Genomic DNA, 15,485 nt, shown 5'->3' on the forward strand with positions numbered 1-15,485 from the left:
GTGATGCATCCGGATAGGATGCTGTCTGTGGTGCATCCATTAAAATTTGGTAGAAGTCATATGGACATGCTAAATTTCTTCAGCCTTCTGTGGAAGTAGTGGCATTGGTATGCTTTCCTTGACTGTAGCATCAATGTGAATGGACCAGGACAGATTGGTAATATTTACTCTTAGGAACCTAAAGCTCTCCATCATCTCCACCTCAACACCATTGATACACAGAGGCATGTGCTTCTGTCCACTTCCTGAAATCTGTGACATCGAAGGAGAGATTGTCATCTTTACAACATGCCACTACCTCTTTCCTGTACCCCGTTTTGTCTTTATTTGAGATCTGACACACTACAATGAAGCAGCAAATTTGTTAATGGAGTTCGAACTGAATTTGGCCATACTGGAGTATAAGGAATATAGGAAGTGCTGAGGACACAGCCTTGAAGGACACTGATGTTAAGAATTGTGAAGGAGGTGTTGTCATCTATCCTTACTGATTGTGGTGTGTGGGTCAGGAAGTCAAGGATCCAGTTGCAAAGTGGTGGACCAGAGTCCTAGTTCTCAATTTGGAGATGAGTTTGGTTGGAATTATGGTGTTGAAGATAGAGCTAAAGTCAATAAATAGGAGTCTGATGTGGAATAGAATAGAAATTTATTGTCATTTGTATTTATGAAAATACAGGTGAGATTTGCATAAGTTGCCACAATTCAGTGGTATTTTAATTACAGAAATTATAAAACAAAGTAAGGACAAAGTTAGTCTTTTGTTCCCAGCACAGCTATCTGGATTTGTGGAGTGGCTATGGGACACCACTGCTCCTGAAGCTGCCAAAGCAAGGATTTCTGGACTGGACCTACCACAATGCCATTTCCGAAGCTGACACTGAAGCCACTGCATTGCTGCATGCAAGAAGTGATCGACTGGTCACTGACCAAGTCACTAACACCGAAGCTGTTGCTATTTCAATCACTGCCGAAAGTTGCCACAATGCCACCATAGCCATGTGGAATGAACTGGAACCTTAATACCTCTGTTGTAGCCACAGTAGAAACTGCCATCAAGAGGAACAGGCCAGACCCACTCACAGTGAAACCTTCAGTGCAGATGCTGCCACTGTGGCCAAGAAAACAGGAATCCGGATCCATCACTCTGCTGCAGCAGGCATTTTGAACTGCCTCCTCCACAGCTGCAGAAAAATGGCGAACATTGACATAAAAGAGAAATGAAGAAACACAACAAAAAGAAAGCAAAGACTGTGGCTGGCCAAGTGAGTGGGAGCTGCTGCTGCCATCTTTTAAAAAACATGGATGTCTTTGTTATCTAGATGTTCTAGGGATTAGTGTAGGGCCAGGGAGATGGCATCTGCCATGGACCTATTGCAATGGTAGGAAAATTGTAGTGGATTAAGGCAATCTGGGAAGCTGGAGTTGATGTCTTGCACTTCAAGGAAGTTTGCTGAATTAATCACTAATATCCCATTCATTGATTGTGACCATCTTGACCAACTGTATTATCTCAGCAAGGAAAGAAAACTATTTTATTTCCACTCTCTCTTTTGAATTTCTTACCTCTTCAAATGTGCAAAATGTTTCTTGCATCCAAAAGCAATTCAATGACTACGTTTCATTTTATCCATTTCTGCCTTTGCTTCATATTCACAAACTATCCATGGTTGCCATGTCCAACAGCTTTTTAGGAAATCTGTTCCCTTGTTAGAAAAATGATTCAGCAAATTGACTTCTTTAAATCAGTACAACTCTGCCAGTTAAGTAGGCTAATTCCAAAAATAAATGTTTCTGTCCTGAATGAATACATATCATCATTAGTTGGCTGTTTTAACTAGTCGATGGCTTGGCATAAAATGCATTACTGTTTTCAAAGCATGACTGTGTTTGGTGGATTGAAGCGAGAGATTGACAATATTTAGAATAAACTTCTTTTTCTTTCCTTCCCTTCCTGAAACTCATAGATTAAGTAGAAACTTATTAAAATAATTTTAAAAAGCTAATAAAGGCATTATAGAGTCATGGAATTTTGCAGTATAGAAGAAGGCCGTTCAATCCATCATGTCTGTCCCGGCTCCAGTAAAAGCTATCCAACTAGTCCTGCTCTCCAGCCCTATCTTCGAGGTTCTAACTTCATCACATTCAAATATATATCCAGCTCTCTTTTGAAAATTCCTATGGAATCCACCTCCATCACTGTCCCAGTCAGTGAATTCCAAATCCTCTCAATTCTTTCAAGAAATTTCTCCTCATCTCACTACTAAAAATCTTGAAATTGTTTTGCTTAATTAGATTAGATTAGATTACTTAGTGTGGAAACAGGCCCTTCGGCCCAACAAGTCCACACCGCCCCGCCGAAGCGCAACCCACCCATACCCCTACATGTACCCCTTACCTAACACTACGGGCAATTTAGTATGGCCAATTCACCTGACCTGCACATCTTTGGACTGTGGGAGGAAACCGGAGCACCCGGAGGAAACCCACGCAGACACGGGGAGAACGTGCAAACTCCACACAGTCAGTCACCTGAGGCGGGAATTGAACCGGGTCTCTGGCCCTGGGAGGCAGCAGTGCTAACCACTGTGCCACTGTGCCGCCCAAATTACTGACATATCAATCAGTGGAAACAGAATATCCTTCTTTACCCTGTCAAAATTGTTCCCAATTTTGAACATTTCAGTAAGGTCAACTCTTATTCTCCTTAGAGAAGAAAAGATTTAGCACAGTCTCCCTCAATCTTTCCTTTATGGCTAAAATCCTTCATTCCTGGTACCATTCTAGTAAGTCTGCTGTAAAATCTTTCCATTATAAATGTAATTCTCCCAATTATAGATGTATTAAAATCTTTTCGCCATATCATGAATGCAAAGCGTATTTTGATTTACCCTCTGAAGGTCAGCATTTCCATCAGACTAACTGTCATTTTGTTTTAGTTTTCCACTTGTTTATCCTTGAATTTTGAGAACCTGAGGTTTAGGATGAAAAAAACTATGTTTATGTAGATATTTGTTGCATCTTTTACAGGATCCCAAATATTTTACATGCAATGAATTGCAATGAAGTACTATTAATTATATGGCCAAACATGATAACCATTTTGCACACATCCAAAATTGTGTTGATATGGTTATCTCAATAATTAAATCAAACTTACAAATTCCACTTCTATTAACAATGTGAAATGAATGCATTTGGAAATTCATCTGAGTCCTCATCAAGCTCTGAATAAATGTCAAGTTATTGATTTTGTTAGGAAAATTAGAAAAGGCAGAATATTTCTTAGATGGTAAAAGTTTGGGAAGTGCAGAAGGATCGATGTATCCTTGTCCGACTTACATTATAAGGTAGCATCTACTGTGCATATAGCAAACAATTAGGAAGCCAAATGGTATGTTGGCATTCATTTCAAGGGGTTTTGAGTACAGATTTAAAGATGACTTGCTGCATTATACGGAGCCTTCTTGATACCTCACCTGCAGTTTGTATAGTTTCAGTCTCTTTAACTAAGGAAGAATGTACTTGCAAAAGATGGAGGTAATAAAATCATAGAGATGTACAGCACAGAAACAGACCCTTCCGTCTTACTCGTCCACGTCGACCAGGTATCCTAAATTAATCTAGTCCCATTTGCCAGTACTTGGCCTATATCCATCTAAACCCTTCCTATTCAGATGCTTTTTAAATTTGTATTGTACCAACCTGTACACTTCCTCTGGCAGCTCATCCCATACACTCACCAGCCTTTGTGTGAAAAAGTTGCCACTTAGGGCCCTTTTAAATCTTTCCCTAAACCTATTTCCTCTAATTCTGGACTCCCCCAACCTAAGGAAAATGCCTTGTCTATTCACCATGTCCATGTCCCTCAAGATTCTAGTGAATCTTAATCGAATACAGACCCAGCTTCCACTATGCCATGTATTCTTTCGAGTTTAGAGGGTAATTTCATTGAAACTTTTATAAAATTTGTACAGTCTGGATGAATATAAATGGGATATTGCCCTTGGATAGTGACTCTAGAGCCAAATGACATAATATAACATTAAGGAGAAGGTATTTAACATTTAGATGAAGAGGAATTTGTTCAGAGAAAGGTCAATCTTTTGAGTTCTCAATCCCAGAGGGATGTGGGAGCTTAGTCAGGAAACTAATGACATTAAGGAAAATGGAGATAGTTGATCATCTTTTCAATGCTGTTTTGCTGCACTATAATGGCAGGCAGGTGCAATGGACTGAATGGCCTACTCTTGTTCCTATCTACTCAGGTGTGTATGAAGCAGACTCGGATGTGTATTAAGCAGACCCAGATGCTCTTGATACAGAATAAATGTTAAATCATAAAATACTAAACTGATCTGTTACTAATCGTGATGGAATGCATTTTTATGATTTTGTTTTTCTTTTAGTGCCACCAGAAAAGCCAAAAAACTTGTCATGTATTACCTATGATAGGAAAAATATGACTTGCTCCTGGAATCCTGGAAACAATACATACTTACCCACCAGCTACCAGTTTAAAGTATTGTAAGTATACAGTTGCTTGGTCAATTATGATTTTTAGTACCTTTATGCAAGTTAAAGCAGAATTTTTAAAATTATTGATTTATTTTCAGTTTTTAAGCATGAAGCAAGTTCACAGTTAAATTTTCTTTTAAAACTTTTGTATGTTATGTCTCAATTTTCATTCTTTTAAAACTTAGTTTCGCTGGCCAGTTTTTGCTTCCTATCCACTGGAATATTACATTTGACATCCAGTCGGAATCCGTTAACTTTAATGTTTTAACTGCATGGATATCTAGTTTTAATTTGCTATTTGACCCGAGTTGAACTTTCAATCGTATATTTGATTTGTCCATCTCCGTGACATTGCCACACTCTGCCGAGGGCTTGGCTCATCTGCTGGAGCCTTCATCTGTATTTTTGTTGTCTCTTAGTTTACCTCCCATCTTGGAATCGACAGAAAGTTGAGCTTCTCCAATACCATGGACATATTTTTCCCACATCTTGTCTCTCACCATGTATTGATCATCAGTCAGCCTCGTGTTTCATGATTTAGTGACTCCTGGACCAGCAATGGCTCAATTTTAAAACGTTCATCCTTTTTTACCAAATCATTCCAGGACCATACCCCTCCCTACTTCTGTAACCTTCTCCAGTCCTACAGTCTCTCAAGATTTCTACGCTCCTCTAATTCTAGCTTGATGCATGGGTAACAGGTACGCTTGTAGGTGCTCATGGTCTGACTCTTGCATGCCTCCTCTAACCTGCATTCTCTTCATTTTTAAGACCCTCTGTAAAACATAGCTTTTTGACATCTGTCCTAATCTTGATGCTGAATTTTGTTTTCTAAGTTGTGCTTTGGAAAATTCTACTATATAAAAAATACTGTTTATATTCAAAGTGTTGCTTCATTAAGGGAAGCATTTACACCAGATTGAAATATGAATTACACCTCTGGTACCTTAAGTATACAGTGAGAGACGTTCCTACAGGTCATGGCTATTTGCAGTAAGTTTAATATTTTTCCATACAATTAAGTGTTGAAACATCCTAATGTTTGTATTTTTCAGAATTGCACCTAACAATTTAAAGTCATATCCACTGCCAGAAGGTGTGAACAACTCTTATGCCGTTTTGTTTCCAAGTATCCATTATTTCGTTTTCAATACGATCTGGGTCGAGGTGAAGAATGACTTGGGTAATGCAACATCTGATTCACTACAACTGGATCCGGTTGATGTTAGTGAGTATGCGTCTATATACTCTTTAAAAAAAACTTAATGAGCAAAATAAATGAATCCTTGCACAAAACTCAATCCATACACAATGTTTCCAGTGTTGAAATTAAATGATGTTCAAGAACTGACTTTATCAAAATGCATCTTCTTATCCATTTTTCAATAATGGTTTTGAGAGATCCTTATTCCAAACATTAATTCATTTGTTCCCCCATAAATATTGCCTAGTATGCTGAAAATGTTCTGCATTATTATATTTTTATTTCAGATTTTCAACAGGTTTTGTTCCTACACTAACATTCATCTGTAGTTTTAAGACCGTAGAGTAGAAATGTGTAATAAGATGGAAATGTTTTTGACACTGTTTCACAAGTATATTTAGTTTATTTTATGTATTTTAAAATGTATATCTTGCCAACATCTAGTATAACATCTGTAGAATGATGTTTATGAACTTGGAGTGACGGAGGCAACACTTTGACCATTTGTGATTCCTTTTGTGGTGTTTAATTGGAACACCAACAATTATTTGATGTGTAGCTGGCAAATTAATGAATATCTGTTTAGTAAATCTGTAGTTCATTTTTCTTTCCTAAAATTGATAGAAATCTCATAACTCCCTTTTGATAATTGAGCTGGGCTTGCCAATATTTAGTTCTCCAAAACCCATAAAGTTCTTAGCCAGTGTTATGATCTCAGTAACTCCAGTAACTTATCTTTATTTTAAAAAATGTGGAATCCAGACTTCTAACTAAAAAAGTGAAGCCACAGATTCCACAGGTTTGTATATAACGAAAGCCAAACAGTGACATTGAAGATTTAGATAACCACCTATACGCTAACATCCAGAACTAACATTAGTTGAACATCAATTAATAGAAAAATTGCAGTTTACTACAAAGTGCAGATTGCATATCATTGGCTGATATAACTAAGATTGGTTTTAATTTACATCTTGACTGCTAAGCCAATTCTTATAAAACTAAGTCATAAAGAAGGATTTGAGCTCTCTATTTTTAAGAGCTAACCTATCTCCAGCCAACAGCATGAGTAACTAACTTGCATTCCACGGGATTGTACAATCAGAGAAGCTGGAATAAGGATTGTATAACACTTACTATTTTTCTCTCTGTCCACTATTTTGTTTGTGTTGCCAAATCTGACTTTACAGTTATCTGACCATATTAAATTAATTTCTCTTGTGTTTCAGTAAAACCTGATCCTCCAGTGATAACTTCAATACAACAAATTAAAAACATGAGCACAGTCTTGTCTGTGAAGTGGAAAAAGCCATCTGTACCAGCTACGTATAACCTCAAGTATATCCTGCGATATAAAATTGTTGGTTCTCCGGAATGGATGCAGGTATATTATTGCCATGGTATTGTAACCTGAACATGTTTATTACACATAGAGTATAGAGATGTACAGCACAGAAACAAACCCTTTGGTCCAACATGTCCATGCCGACCAGATATCCTAACCTAATCTAGTCCCACCTGCCAGCACCCGGCCCATATTCTTCCAAACCTTTCCTATTCATATACCCATCCAGATGCCTTTCAAATGTTGTAATTGTACCAGCCTCCATCACTTCCTCTGACAGCTCATTCCACGCACGTACCACCCTCTGCGTGAAAAAGTTGCCCCTTAGGTCCCTTGTAAAAACAGATCATAAAATTCACAGTTAACAACAAGTGAAACTATTCAAGAACAGAATTTGCTGTTATTTAAACTCTGATCTCCATTTTGCTGCTCTGAGAACAACTAGCAAGCACAAGAAATTTTAATTTTCAAAATTTTAAATAATGCAGTAATAGTGATACACTTAATTAAGTACGCTCATTCACTTCAGTTCCAATCATATGCTTTAATAAAGCATCCATTTGCATGAATCAGCTTAATCACAGCTGATACCTATTAGCCATTACATTTTTTAAGTAGGTTATTGAGATCAATGTGATCGCATTTTTGATGTTTTGTCCAATGATGTGTAAGCACTATCATTTGGACTCTGCTTTCTTCAGTCATATCTGTGACACTGAGAAATCATTGGCTATTTCTGAAATGCACTGGTAAATGACTGAGATTATGCTCATGATTAATTTATTGCTGAATCATAAATTCATTGTTTGCTATTGTCATTAACTTCTGCAGTTATTTTCTTGACAGGTTCCCCCTGAGGATACAGACACCCAAAAGGAATCTTTCTTGATTCAAGAACTGAAACCTTTCACTGACTACGTCTTCACAATTCGCTGCAAGAGAAATGATGAGACAGGATACTGGAGTGACTGGAGTTTAGAGAAAATTGGAAAAACACCTGAAGCCAGTATGTAGAATAAAGTAAAGAGAATGCCATTTTATATGTCCATGTTAAAATTGAAATCTGCCAAAGGAATTCACTGAAGATATTTGAGTGATGACGCTATAACCATTCATTTCCTCCATTACCAGCACACAGTGGTGTAGAATCATTAGAAACATATGATCCGTACAGTGTGGAAGCAGGCTATTTGGTCCATTTGAGTCTCAACTGACCCAACAACTAGAGTTCCACTCAGACCAATACCCCTGCATTTTCCATGGCTAATCCACCTAACCTGCATGTTTTTGGACTGCAGGAGGAAACCCACACAGACATGGAGAATGTGCAAGCTCCACACAGTCAGTCATCTAAAGGTAGAATTGAGGAACAGAGTTTCAAAAGTCTCCCACCCTCCTTATATACAAATTTTGGCTAATTTCACATCTGAAAGATCTGGCTGAAACCAATTGGTTATGTCCCAACCCCTGGAGATGGTTTCTATCTGGTGTCAGTTCCCTTTAATATCGTACTAAACTTCAATCAAATTATTTCTTAATCTTGTAAACTTTAGGAACTACACCCATGGTTTGTGTAATCTGTGGAATTCATTCCCTTTTAAAAGGCAGTGGGTGCAGAAACTTTAAATATATTTAAGGCAGAAGTAGATAAATTCTTGATTATCAAGGGGATGAAAGATGGGCTATTTTCTTTTAGGAAGTAACCAGCAGGTTATACCAAGGAGAGCTAATAGATGTTATCGACCTGGACTTCAAAAAGGCCTTTAACAAGGTGTTGCACAAGAGGTTACTGAGGAAAATAAGGGCCCATGGTGTTCAAGGCAAGGTGCTAGCAGGCATAGAAGCTTGGCTGCCTGGCAGAAAGAAAAGAGTGGGGATAAAAGGGCGCTTCTCAGCATTGAAGCGGTGTGCAAGACTCAAATTGGGACCACAACTTTTTACATTATACTTTAACGATCTAGATGAAGGAACCAAGGTCATTTTGGCTAAGTTTGCAGATGATACAAAGATAGATCAGAGGGACAAGTAGCATTGAGGAGGCGGAGAGCCTGCAGAAGGATTTGGACGGGTTAGGAGAGGAGGCATTGTGGTAGGTGGAGAATGTCATAGGAAAGTGGGAGGTCATGCAGTTTGGTAGGAAGCATAGAGATGTGGGAGCTCTAGTCCAGGAGTGTCTCAAGGTAAACTGGCAGGTTGAGTTAGGAAGGCAAATGCAATAATGGCATTTATTTTGAGAGGACTTGAATATAAAAAACAGGGATGTACTTCTGAGACTCTAAAAGGCTCTGGTCAGACCACATTGGGAGTATTGTGCGCAGTTTGAGCCCCATATCGCAGTAAGGATATAGTGGCTTTGACTGTGTTCAGAGGAGGTGCATGAGAATGGTCCCAAGAATGAAAAGCTTAATACACGAGGAACGTTTGAGGACTCTGGGTCTATACTTGATGGAATTTAGAAGGATGAGGGGGATCTAATTGAAATATTCAGAATATTGAATGGCCTAGACAGAGTAGATGTTGGGAAGATGTTTCCATTGTTAGGAGAGACAAGGACCTGAGGGCACAGCCTTAGAGTAAAGGGAAGATCTTTTAGAACAGAGATAAGGAGAAACTTCTTCAGCCAGAGAGTGGTGAATCTATAGAATCCAATGCCACAGAAGGCTGTGGAAGCCAGATTGTTGAGCAGGCGGCGCGGTCGCTCAGTGGTTAGCATTGCTGTCTCAAAGCACCAGGGACCCGGGTTCAATTCTTGCCTCGGGTGACTGTCTGTGCGGAGTTTGCACATTCTACCCCATGTCTACGTGGGTTTCCTCCCACAATCCAAAGATTTGAAGGTTAGGTGAATTGGCCATACTAAATTGCTCATAGTATTCAGGGGTGTGTGCATTAGTAAGGGGTAAATGTAAAGTAGTAAGATAGGGGAATCGGTCTGGGTGGGATACTCTTTGCAGGCTTGGTGTGGACTTGTTGTGCCAATAGGCCTGTTTCCACACTGTAGGGACTCTATTGTATATATTTAAGACTGAGATAGATAGGGGTTCCTGATTGTAAAGGGGATCAAGGATTATGAGGTGAAAGCAGGAGAACGGTGTTGAGAAACGTAACAGCCATGATTGAACGGCAGAGCAGACTCATTGGGCTGAATGGCCTAATATCTGATCCTATGCCTTATGGAAAGATTATCAGGTGCTGGCTATGCAGGAATGTAGAGTTAAGATTAAAGTCATGTCAGCCATGATCTTAAATTGGCTTTGAAAGGCCAAGTAGCCCATTCTTGCTCCCTGCTCATATGTTCATATCTCTTCAGAAAGAAAACAGTCAAGAGCAATGTCCCCTTTAAAAATGCACATTGGCAATTCCAGTTTTTTTCCCCATGAGGCCACTAATTCTTATCTGAATTCTTTCTCAATAGACTTCCCCACTACTGAAGTTAAGTTGACTTGGTCTGTAATTACTGGGTTTATCCTTACAACTTGTTTGAACAGGGGAATGTTTGCAATCCTCCAGTTTGCTTGCACCTCCCCGAGTCTTGGGAAGACTGAATGTAAGTTTGCTCGCTGAGCTGGAAGGTTTGTTTTCAGACATTTCATTACTATACCAGGTAACATAGTCAGTGAGCCAACAATGAAGCACTGGTGTTATGGTCTGTTTTTTATTTGTGTTTAGATTTCCTTGGGTTACATAGAACATTTCCTCTTCATTTTCTCAGCGGGTGGTAAATGGGATCCAAGTCAATGTGTTTGTTGATAGAGTTCTGGGTGGAATGACATGCTTCTAAGAATTCTCGCTTGTGTCTCTGTTTGGCTTGTCCTAGGATGGATGTGTTGTCGCAGTCGAAGTGGTGTCCTTCCTCATCTGTATGTAAAGATACTAGTCTTTTTGTGGCTAGTTGATGTTCATGTATCCTGGTGGCTAGTTTTCTGCCTGTTTGTCCATTGTCATGTTTGTTACAGTTCTTGCAAGGTATTTTGTAAATCACATTAGTTTTGCTTTGTTGCCTGTATAGGGTTTTTCAAGTTCATTAGCTGCTGTTCTAGTATGTTGATGGGTTTGTGGGCTACCATGATGCCAAGAAGTCTGAGTACTCTAGCAGCCATTTTCTAGATGTCTTTGATGTAGGGGAGAGTGGCTAGGGTTTCTGGACGCATTTTGTCTGCTTGTTTGGGTTTGTTGCTGAGAATTCAGTGGACTGTGTTCGTTGGGTACCTGTTCTTTTTGAATACACAGTATAGGTGATTTTCATTTGTTCTTCATAGTTCCTCTGTGCTGCAGTGTGTGGTGGCTCCTTGAAATAATGTTGTAATACATCTTCGTTTGTGGGTGTTGGGATGATTGCTTCTGTAGTTCAGTCTTTGGTCTGTATGTGTTGTTTTCCTGTAAACATTGGTTTGAAGATCCGCATTGGCTATTCGCTCTACTACGACATCTAAGAATAACAGTTTGTTATTGTTTTCCTCCTCTTTAGTGAATTTTATGCCAGTAAGGGGATTATTGATGGTCTTGAAGGTTTCCTCTAATTTGTTTTGTTTAGTGATGACAAAGGTGTCAACCATGTAGCGGACCCAACATTTGGGTTGGATGGTTGGTAGAGCTGTTTGTGCAAGTCTCTGCATTACTGCCAGACTACTCAGACCTCTTGGCATCGTGATAGCCCACAAATCCACCAACACATTAAAATAACAGCTAATGAACTTGAAAGACACTATACAGACGACAAGCAAAACTAATGTTATTTACAAAATACCTTGCAAGAACTGTGACAAACAGGCAGGATACATTAACATCAACTAGCCACAAAAAAACATATGACCCCCCCACTCACTAGTATCTTCACATACAGATGAGGAAGGACACCACTTCGACTGGGACAACACATCCATCCTAGGACAAGCCAAACAGAGTCACACACAAGAATTCCTAGAAGCATGTCATTCCAACCTGAACTCTATCAACAAACACGTTAACTTGGATCCCATTTACCACTCCATGAGAAAAAGAACAGGAAATAACATCAACACCGGAAATGATGTCACCAACCCAAGGGAACCTAAACACTTAAATAAAAAGCGAGCTATATGACCACTGCTTCACCGGAGGTTCAAAGAAGATACCTGATATGGTGACGAAATATCTGAAAACAAACCTTCCAGCTCAGCGAGCAAACCTCAACCTGAGCTACAAAACTTTTCAAAACTCGCGAGGGAAGACTCTTAAATTATGGCTGGTGCCCTGAATTTCTCACTCTAATTTTTCACACATTCTATTCCTTCAATATCCTTGGATAAGTTTTATCTGATCCTAGTGCCTTGTCAATTTTAGCCCATATATTACTTTCTCCTTATCAATGTTGAACCTTTCTAATGCCAGAGCTTTCCTGTCACCATGGCCTCAGTAGTATCTAACCTCTTGATTTAAAAACAGATGCAAAGTATTAATTTAACACCTCAGCCATGCCTTTTGCCTCCATATGTAAATTCACATTGTGATCCTTATTTGACTCTAATCCTTTTACCACTTTTTCACTATTGACCTACCTATAGGAAACTTTGGGATTCCCGTTTATGTTGGAAACCAGTTATTTTCTCGTCGTCCCTCTTTGCTTCTCTAATGTGTTTTCTTTTCGCCTCTCTGAATCTTCTGTATTCTTCTTAGCTCTCAATTTTGTATTTTTGATCTAACATTTCTCATAACTACACATCCTGCCTTTCTGAACATCTTGTACCCAGGAATATTGAATCTTGAGGACTTGAACAGGTCTTTGTTGTCATCACAACATCATATTTTCACATGTAAATTTGCATGGGCAACATCCTAAAATTATTTATTATGCATTCACATACTTGCACAATAACCCTGATTTAAACTTCTGTTACTTTCTGCTTTTTACTGAAACTTTGCCTATTAACTTCCTATTCTCTATACTGGTGTTATCTGTCTCTAAGTATTTTGAACCCTGGTATTCCATTCTCATATCCTCCCTTTGTTCCCAGTGTCCTGCCATTTTATTTTGAAGTCTTTTTATAAGCACTAGCAAAATGTTTTCCAAGATACTTGGTCCCAGCTCTGATCATGTGCAATACATTTAGCTTGCCAATTTCCGGAGCCAGTGCCTTGGGAATCTAAAGCCATCCCTCCTGCACCATATTTTTTTTCCAGCCATGTATTCATCTGGCAGACCAACTCTTCCTTCCTGCCCAAGTTCTTGTTACTAGTATGGACAACAGTTTCACATACTGTACGTCCGTACAATTTCATAGCTGCAAACGTTATAGTTTCACTTGCTTGATTGTTCCCCACTCACTTTAACTATCTATATCTCTTTTTATTCTCCTTTTTGCCCAGTCCACAATTTGCTTTACTGTCTAGCTTTGTATCATCAAGAAATTTTGGTGACCATTTCCTCCATCTCTTCATCCAAATTATTTAAGGAAAATGGTGAATAGATTCCAGTGCCAATCTCTGTGACAACACTTTTTGCATCTTGCTATAGCAAAAAAACACCCATTTATGTCTACTCTCTGCTTACTGTTCACAAGTCAAACTTCTGCCTCTTTAGTATGCTACCCCCTAAACCAAGAGTTTTTATTTTCTGCAGTAACCTCTGATGTGGCACTTTATCAAATGCCTTCTGGAAACCTATGTACGCTACATACACTGGTTTCTTTGTCAAAGAACGCCAATAATTAGTTAAACTGTTGACACAAAGCCATGATGCTCAAAAATTACATTTGTACAATTGTAATTTTAAATACTGGGTTGAATTAATCACTGTTTATTTTAATTGCATCAAAGCTTTATCTATTAACATTTTTATCGCTAGAGCCATTACGAGGTCCACCAATTTGGAGAACAGTTGAAAATCTGGATTTTTCAAAGAGAAAGATCCATATCATGTGGAAGGTAACTTTGTCTTCTGTTTGTTTTCTATATGTAGACATATGCCTTAGGTTTACAAGTACCTAGTAACAGACATAGAGGAAATACTCCTTTTAAACCAAATTGTGATAAGTTTTATTTGTGAATGTGACTGTCCCTCATTTCTAACTTGTTCAGTGTTCTATTCAATCTCCAATTAGGATTAAGTCGTGCCGCAAATTGGACCATTCTGATTTATTCAACACAGTACAGGCCGAATAAGAACAAAGTTATATTGCAATACATGCCTCAATTTGGATGCAAATGTTAGCTGTTGTATCATAAACGTTCAGCTATTTGATCCCCCTTCACTGTCACCCTATTACAAAGCTGCTTCTTTGGTATTCCTGCCCCTCCCCTTTCCACTGCCTTAAAGAAACTCTTGAATCTCTATTTCCTCTTCAGTTATTGTGAAAGATCACCTTTTTAAAGATTATGTATGTTTTTCTGAAAATGGTGCCTGATCAGCATATTTTACCAGCTTCTTTCCTTTTTGTAACACCATACAAAATAGGGACAGGAATATGCCATTGAGTCTCTTAAACTTGTTCCAACATTCAGTAGGATCATGACACCCCTCGCATCTGCCCTTTTCCCATAACCCTTGATTCCCCTACTTATTAGGAATCTATCTATCTATCTCAGCCTTAATTCTGATTTTGGATTTATAGCATCCATGATATTTGGCTTTTATGTTTGGAAAAAAATTGGAACTTGGTGTTGTGTGACAACCAGTCTTGGAATTCAAGCTATGATCAGTTAAGTACGAATTCAGGCAGAAATGCAGCTATGCTAAAAGTGAATATTTGAGGGCCAGAGACAGCAGGCCTTCTGGAGGCAGAAGGAAACTTAATTTTGTGGAATGGTAACAGACCAGCAACCTTTCCATGGTTGTCCAAATTAAGGTCTGGGCAAGCCCAAACTCTGCCTTCTTGTCATGCAACCAATAAAGACCCTTAACTAATAATCAATAATTATTTTAATGACCATAACCTTCCAGGGCTACAATTATTTCAGCTGCAAGTGGGACTGGAAAGAGTGGGCCTGTCCAACTGGTTTAATAGTGCGGGCCTCTGGTTGGGCAGGGCATAGGATGGTCTGAAATTCCATGCTATTGTGTGCATAGTTAAGAGAATGGAACTAGTGCAGGGATATGGCCACTGAGGGCTAACCCTGCCCTTGCTTCTGACCCTCTGGTATCCTTGTCCCCAGACCCTGCACTCAGTGAAGCACCATACTGTTAAAGTGTCTATCAATATATGTATGATGTGTTGATGACTTGCCTTTGATTGAAAGATACTAGGAGAAAGTGAGGACTGCAGATGCTGGATACCAGAGTTGAAAAATGTGATGCTGGAAAAACACAGCAGGTCAGGCAGCATCCGAGGAGCAGGAGAATCGACGTTTTGGGCATAAGCCCTTCTTCGGAATGAGGCTGGTGTGCCAGATGGGCTGAGATAAAAGGTAGGGGGGAGGGGATTTGGGGGAGGGGCGCTGGGAATACGA

The 15,485-nt window shown here is 39.1% G+C and overlaps 1 protein-coding gene across 5 annotated transcripts in view; it reads left to right on the forward strand.

Moving 5' to 3' along the window:
* The window catches only part of il6st (interleukin 6 cytokine family signal transduce), an 81,718-nt gene that overhangs the window by 38,782 nt on the left and 27,451 nt on the right, over positions 1-15,485 (forward strand). For all 5 annotated transcript variants that reach the window (XM_087988985.1, XM_087988976.1, XM_043688907.2 and 2 more), the window contains 5 exons: positions 4,407-4,524; positions 5,571-5,743; positions 6,949-7,103; positions 7,911-8,070; positions 13,885-13,964. In XM_087988985.1, the coding sequence (XP_087845111.1) occupies positions 4,407-4,524; positions 5,571-5,743; positions 6,949-7,103; positions 7,911-8,070; positions 13,885-13,964 (686 nt within the window). The remainder of the gene's footprint in view (positions 1-4,406; positions 4,525-5,570; positions 5,744-6,948; positions 7,104-7,910; positions 8,071-13,884; positions 13,965-15,485) is intronic.

Source organism: Chiloscyllium plagiosum, unplaced genomic scaffold, assembly GCF_037043375.1.
Source record: "Chiloscyllium plagiosum isolate Xiang-an unplaced genomic scaffold, Cpla_swu_hap1 HiC_scaffold_1, whole genome shotgun sequence".
Taxonomy (NCBI): domain Eukaryota; kingdom Metazoa; phylum Chordata; class Chondrichthyes; order Orectolobiformes; family Hemiscylliidae; genus Chiloscyllium; species Chiloscyllium plagiosum.